This window comes from Raphanus sativus, unplaced genomic scaffold, assembly GCF_000801105.2.
Source record: "Raphanus sativus cultivar WK10039 unplaced genomic scaffold, ASM80110v3 Scaffold3399, whole genome shotgun sequence".
Classification (NCBI taxonomy): Eukaryota; Viridiplantae; Streptophyta; class Magnoliopsida; order Brassicales; family Brassicaceae; genus Raphanus; species Raphanus sativus.
Window position 1 is genome coordinate 207 of NW_026618705.1, and position 7,368 is coordinate 7,574.

Genomic DNA, 7,368 nt, shown 5'->3' on the forward strand with positions numbered 1-7,368 from the left:
TCGAGATGATAGCTCTTTCAGCGTCAATCTCAGAATATTTGGATAAAGATCGATGGGCCAACTTTAAGCTACATCGATGTGGATCGGATTGGATTATTTGGATCGGGCTCTAATACTATGTTAAGCTAGATGGGCTTCACACTTAAAACCAATTGGTTTTAAGTGTGAAGCCGGTCTATCTTAACAGATGGTAAAACTTGGATCATCCTCAAGTTATGAAATTGTTTTATATTTACGTGTTCATGTTGTTGGTTTAATAAGTTTCCGGTTAAACACAATTTTGTTTTCATGTGTTTGCAGTGTCCGCTTTTGTTTCCATACAGTTTTGCTTTGATTTTTGTTTCGCTTTCCAAAGAATTTCCTACCATGTGTCAAAGTCTTGTGTGGTTTGTGCAATTGTGCAGAGGGCTGTCTAATACCACCAGCAAATGGAAGTGTCGAATAGAGTCCACAGCATATTTACAAACACAATAAATTAGTTTTAAAAGTGTATAATTCTATTTATGTATATTTTATAATCTCTAGTAAATAAATTATGAACTTAACAAAAAAAATTTAAAAATTGTTTAAATGCCAAAATATTAATTCGATTAAGAATATAAGTTTTATTTTTCCATACGATATTTGTTAAATATTTTTCATATAAATTCACATATCCTAGTTTATTGTGTTTGTAAATATGCTGTTAATAATTTTTGAACAAACCCATAAATAATTTGAGATCGCACTGGATTTGTCTATCTGATAATTTCGAGAGACTGGTGATAGTTTTCTCGAATCTTTTTTTTTTGTAAATTTAGTTTTCTCGAATCTTCATGCCAGTATTTAAAGTTTGAATCAGAAAACTCAAGATATAGTTTTTTGTTAAGAACATAAAGCCCATGATGACCTTAGTTTCTGAAATATACATAAAATAATGTATAAATAACTATAAAGACTCTATACTAGACATGTAATCTCATATATTGTTGGAGGTAGACTTCAGACCTCTATCAATGCCCGGCTCAATTCTAAAAAGAGTACATTGAATTCTTCAAACCTCTACATATTTTAAAAAATATGTAAATTAAATGTTTTTTTAATTTCTTTGGACAATCCTATTATTTCAATTTATTATCAATTCTCATGACGCGGTAAATCTACTAGTTACGGTAACTGTTGTGTCTACATGTTCAAAACTTATCAGTAACTCTTTCAATTTTCATGACAAGACTTGCTTGCATGGAATTGCATTGTCAGTTTTTGATTCCATCTTGTGGTCCAACTCTTACATATTTGTGTTTCCTGTTTTCCTTAAATAAGTTTCCCCTAGTTATCAAGCTCTTGTGCTTTTTGAGTTTCTAAGATTTATTTAAAAAGAACATAAAAAGAGACCGTGAAGAGCTTTTCAAATCTTTACATTGTTATTCCAAATCTGAATCAGAGAGCTTACCACAAAGCCCCTGGTTTCTCGATTGTTAACCATACCAGGACTTTATACTTTATCATATAGCGCAGAGACATGTAAACCGAGCATGAGTTACGACTAAAATGGACTGCAACTAGATACAATGTTCAAATGTTCTTTTGCAAATCCGTCAGAACTGCATCTAGTAGTTAACCTTTAAGGTACGTCGTCCACGTTATGATCAATCCACAGCATCAGGAAGGTCCTTTAGCACCTGCGAATATGTAAAACGCTCTCTGTTAGCTTCTAACTCATCAAATACAACTCAGACATGTAACAGAACTATACTTAGACCGATGTGTAACTTTTGCGTTAAGGTCTTTCCGTAAGAAAAGATGGTTTTACGTACGTGGTAAAGATGCCAAGAAGCATAAGCATCGGTTGCTGCATACTGTAACTGCTCCTTTGACAGAGGACGCACCTCCCAGTTTCCGAGCCTGATTCTATTCGGCTTAAGGAGCTGCAGAGAGTAATCCCAAAGTTGTTAAGAGAAGATTAGGATCAAGCTTTTGCAATCAACAAAGCCCCATGTGGTACCTCTTTGCAAACGAGTGTCTCAGTAAGTGACGCAAGGCCCCATTTTTTCAAACCTCCGCCAATTTTTCTGTTGGCTAAATCAGAAAGATCTTCGACATCTTTGATGGACACTCCATGGTCATGGAAAAGCTTCACAGAGTCACCGTTGATTCCAATACCTACCTACATATGAGTATTCAGAGCTTGAGCATACATGGCGTGCAAACAAGAACTTTGATCAATCCAAGATGTTAAACAAACCTTTACAAGTGTTGAATCCTCAATAAGATGTTGGAGACTCTGTGGGATGCCAGAGTGGATAATTTGCATGACATCACAATAACTATTATCTACACATATCTGCACAACTGCCACTTTCCCTGGGAGAACACCTGAAAAAATATCCATATTTTCGCTAATCATCAGTATATACCAGCAAACACTAAAGAGTTGATGAAAATGTCCCGTCGTCTACATCATAATAAGATCTTCAAAGAATTGACATGAGTTGAAGCATCCGTGGTTGAGATTTCAAAGTATTGTCAACCAAAAGATCATCTTGTATCTAAAGTGCAGGACAACATATAAAAAGAATAAGAATTTAACATTCATTCAAAAAAATAAATAAATAGATAAAAAGTTTACAGTTTCAAGAAACACTATCATTACAACATAGATGAGCAGAAGAGTATAAGAGGTATGCTTAAGAGCAACGTAGCGTATAAAATGCATGAAGCAATGGAGACTACACAAGTGAGCCATCTACACTTTCTTCAGATAATCAAGAAAGAAGATAACAACCATAAGCTGTTTATGATCTAAAGAGAAGAGAAGAGACGCATCCATAGAGATAAAATGCAGTAATGAACGAGATCAAATGCATTTGACTGAACATTGCAATACTATATAAAACTGAAACTTAAAAGGAGCAGAGACCAAGATAAGACCCTAATGGGATGGTTAGCATAATAAAATACCTTTTCGAAAATTGGGTCTCCACTCAATATCAAAGCCAATAAAAGCACGTCCAGAATGATCTCTCTTGGTATCGAGAACCTTAAGAAGCTGCATTGCTCGCCTATCAACCTCACTAGCAGTCTTGCTATACAAAATCCTCCCTCCAAACCTCATCGCTGGAAAATTCTTCGCTGGCAAATTTAACATTAAGGATATAAGTTGCTTTTGCTACACAATGGAGAAATTTATAAGACGAATGGAGAAAGGATCCATATGAATCAAGAGAAGCTCATCAAAATTTACCTCTGCAACGAGAGAGTGGAAATCGCTTAGAGGGTGTGGGAGAAGTGATGGAACGAGGCAATTGGCGGCGCCGGATCTGATTTGGATTTGAGGTCGCAGGCCTTACGGTCGAAGAAGAAGACGATTGGGAGAGATGGGAAGCCTCGATGGCCTCGATTGCGACAAGATCCTCCTCTGTAAACTCCTCGTCTCCCCAACTTGACGACATTAGTTGTTTGAGAGAGAAAAAATGGGATAGAATTATTACCTTGGAGGAGTTGGAGGGAAGGATCTGAAATGAATTTAGGACTCTTGGAAGTTTTCTTAATTTCTTTTTGTGCTGCAACTCATATTATATTTACGAAAAAAGTAATAATAATAGTATTAGTTATCAAAAAAAAAGTTCACTTTGTAAAATTCTAAACTATAAATCCTAAACCCAAAACACTAAAACTCTAAAATCTTAAACCATAAAACCTAAACACCGTTAACAAAAATCTGTATTTCAAACTCTAAATGTTAAATCCTAAATTTTCTGAGTTTTTTTTGTAAATTTTAAAGATTTTTTAAAACTTTTGTTGAAATTTATTAGTATTTTTATTAAAATAAACAAATTTGGATATTAAAGTGAGTATAATTTTAAAAAATTTGAGTATTAAAATAAACAAAATAATTAGTTGGAGTATTAAATTGAGTAGTGAAAAAATTTGGATATTAAAATGTTTAACAAAATTTAGTAGGCGTATTTTTATGGAATCTTCTTTATTATTTTATTTACAGTTGTTGCATATGAAATTCAGTGATGCCCGTGTGAAAGTAAAAGTTCCCAGTGATAAAAAAAGTATTGGAATCGGTGTTTCTAAAACTGGATCGACAAATGAACCAGAGAATTTTTCGATCATAAGTCAAAATGGTTCGACTCGATTCAACCAGGTTAAACCAAATTTAATTTAATTTTATAAATATAATCCCCTCCAACCCCCAGATCCATCTGCTTTCAGCAAATCCTTCCCTTTGCACTTTGCTAATCCCTTTGCACTTTGCTAATCACGGCGTTAAACATACCACTTTGCCTGCTCTTATCTACTTTTTATAGCTATTCTGGTATGCAGTATGCTACTTGTTCATACATTCGGATAAAAAATCTACAAGCATTTTGACATACCAATCGCAAACCAGACAAACACACACAATTTTAAAACTCGCTTGATATTATTATTAAAAGCCAACAAAATACAACAATTTCAATAAGAGAAAATAAAAACATTCAAGAAGAAATTACTCAAGAAAACCCTTTTTGTTTTTACTGTTTGTTTCTTTATCTCTTCGCCTTGTGAATTCCAATCAGGCGGCCCTACAAAAGCATATTATATAGAGAGATAACAGAAGATTACTCTTTGATAGAGAGAGGAAATCTCTAGTTCTGGTACTTCATCTCAGACATGAGAAATCCAGGCATCTCATAGGAGGCAGCGAACTTCTCAACATCAGCCTTGAGCTCCTCGATCTCTTTGTTGTTCACCAAACCCTTGTTGAAGTCCTTCAACAGCTTACCATGCTCCTTCTGGATGTTCAATGTCAGCGTCACTGATCGGCTCAAGAACTCTCCTATCATCTCAAAGTCCTTCTCCACCAATCCCCTTGATGTCATCGCAGGAGTACCTACAAAAGAAAAAACATTGTTTAGATATATTTCAAAGTTCCCCAAGGGAGGTTCAAGAACATTTCGATCAATCTCACTCGCTTACCGATTCTTACACCTCCAGGAGCAAGAGCACTGCTGTCTCCAAAGACAGCATTCTTGTTCAAAGTAATGTCGCACAGATCGCACAGCTTCTCAACCTTGTTACCTGACAGAAGCAGAGTTTTAGAAAAAACATCAGCACTAATTCTGTATAACATATGGTCTCAAAGGTGCCTATTTAGTCTGAGATATCATTCACTTACCGGTCAATCCAAGAGGGCGAAGATCCCAAAGAACAAGATGGTTCTCAGTTCCACCGGTTACAATACTGTATCCCTTGCCCATCAGGTAGTTTGCAAGGGCAACAGCATTAGCTTTCACCTGTTTCGCATAGACCTTGAAACCAGGAGTATTAGCCTGCTTCAACGCAACAGCTAGAGCACCAATCTGGTGGTTGTGAGGACCACCTTGAAGCGCAGGGAACACAGCAAAGTTGATTTTGTCCTCAAAGTCATAGACTGCACCCTCGGCTTGCCCCTTCTTTGGTGGTTTCGGGCCCTTCCTGTAGAAGATCATACCAGCCCTTGGACCCCTCAAACTCTTGTGAGTTGTTGTTGTCACAACGTCACAGTACTCAAAGGGGTTTGCAGCTTCCTGTGAACATGAATAAAAAAAACTCAATTAGTTCTGTGATTAAATGCACAAACACACAATCTTGCAACTAACATTAGAGTAGTCACAGCCCTAATCAAACTTACAAGCTCCCATGTTATGTTCACTTAAACATGCCCTAAAGATGTTGAAAACTAAAAGCAAAAATCAAAAAAATCAAAACTTTTTTTCTGGAGAGTGAAAGATAGCACTTAAGTCAGATCAAAATATTTTAACAGTGTGATATGATTCGTTCTTTGGAACAATCTCATTTGTTAATACACCCTGAAAGCACTAGATCTGATGCATGAATGCAAACAGATACGATTACGAATCAGAGCTCTACAAATCCAGATCTAAGTTTTTGACCAGATCAAACAAACACGTGAGAGTAGGCAATATACCTGAGCAGCAACGAGACCACTAATGTGAGCCATGTCACAGAGCAAGAGAGCTCCAACCTTATCGGCAACAGCTCTCAATCTAGCGTAATCCCAATCCCTAGGGTAGGCACTACCACCACAGATGAGGAGCTTAGGCCTGAAATCCATGGCCTTCTCCTCAAGCTTATCGTAATCAATGTAACCAGTGGTGAAGTTCACCTTATACGGAAGGCTCTCAAAGTAGATCGAAGTAGCAGAGATCTTCTTCCCACCGGACGTATAGTACCCATGCGTGAGGTGACCGCCCGAGGGGAGATCAAGCCCCATGATACGATCGTGAGGCTGGAGCAAGGCGGTGTAGGCGGCGAAATTGGCGGGAGATCCGGAGTAGGGCTGGACGTTGACGCCCCATGAGGCGGAGTCGAGGCGGAAGGCTTCGAGAGCGCGGGAACGGCAGAGATTCTCGATCAGGTCGATGAACTCGTTGCCTCCGTAGTAACGGTTACCGGGCATGCCTTCGGAGTATTTGTTGGTGAGCGCGCTTCCGAGAGCTTCGATGACGGCGAAGGAGGTGAAGTTCTCGGAGGCGATGAGCTCGATTCCGCGGCATTGGCGGCGTTTCTCCTTCTCGATGAGGTCGTGGATCTCTGGATCGACGGTTACGAGAGGGGTGTTTCCCCAGGCTGAGACTGGATCCATCTCTGAGAGAGATCTGGGAAATGGAGGGAGGGAGTGAGAGAGAGAGAGATCTGAGATGGGAGAGTGGGGAGAAGTGGAAGGAAGGCGGTTGTGTTTAAAAGGAGACAAGTGGTAGTGCTATAGTTACGGATTTGACCCTCTTTTCTAAATTTGGTTGTGGTTGGTTAGGTGTGTGTGTGGTAGTAGGAATATCGGGTTCGTTTTTACTATTTTGCCTTCTTCTTCTTCTTTTTTTTTTGGTCAAACTATTTTGCATTTGTTTTTGTTGAGAAAAAACTATTTTGCATTCTTACCAAACAAATTTCTCTTGAACTTTTTCTTCTTTAAGAATTTGCTTTTGAAAAAGAGAGATTTGCTTTCTTGCTGAGCTATTTTTTTTTTGTTTTTGATAGACAAACATGGAAAAGAAATAATTTCAAATGTTTGTAATTTAAGAAAATGATATATTTTTTTTTTTGATGAAATGTTAAATTTATTGATCATCAAAAGAAAGAATTGTTATTTACAAAAATTTAGACAAAACAGAACTTTTATTTAAACTTCCTATCCTTGCCCAATATGGATACTATGTTCAAATGTTTGTAATTTAAGAAAATGATATATTTTTTAGAGAACATATGTTAAAGTAGTCTTTGAGAAACTATGTTCTTGATTCAGCGGCATATTTTCGGTATGACAGGAAATCAAATAGAGTAAGGTAGCATAGCTAAGGGTGGATAAAATTCCGTAAAGTTTAATTTTATCCGTTA

At 37.2% G+C, this 7,368-nt stretch overlaps 2 protein-coding genes across 2 annotated transcripts; both read right to left on the reverse strand.

Annotated features, from left to right (window-relative positions):
* Positions 1–1,369: 1,369 nt before the first annotated feature.
* On the reverse strand, positions 1,370–3,523 carry LOC130506550 (3'-5' exonuclease-like). Its single transcript, XM_057001229.1, has 6 exons — positions 3,224–3,523; positions 2,941–3,111; positions 2,225–2,355; positions 1,985–2,146; positions 1,797–1,907; positions 1,370–1,661 (listed from the first exon to the last, which is right to left on the reverse strand). The coding sequence occupies exons 1-6, from the start codon at positions 3,429–3,431 to the stop codon at positions 1,629–1,631; spliced, it is 816 nt and encodes a 271-aa protein (XP_056857209.1). The 5' UTR covers positions 3,432–3,523; the 3' UTR covers positions 1,370–1,628.
* An 872-nt stretch (positions 3,524–4,395) lies between these two features.
* On the reverse strand, positions 4,396–6,703 carry LOC130506551 (serine hydroxymethyltransferase 4-like). The gene is made up of 4 exons (XM_057001230.1): positions 5,942–6,703; positions 5,150–5,540; positions 4,951–5,052; positions 4,396–4,864 (listed from the first exon to the last, which is right to left on the reverse strand). Exons 1-4 carry the CDS (start codon positions 6,617–6,619, stop codon positions 4,620–4,622), a joined length of 1,416 nt encoding a protein of 471 aa, XP_056857210.1. The 5' UTR covers positions 6,620–6,703; the 3' UTR covers positions 4,396–4,619.
* Between the last annotated feature and the right edge of the window lie 665 nt (positions 6,704–7,368).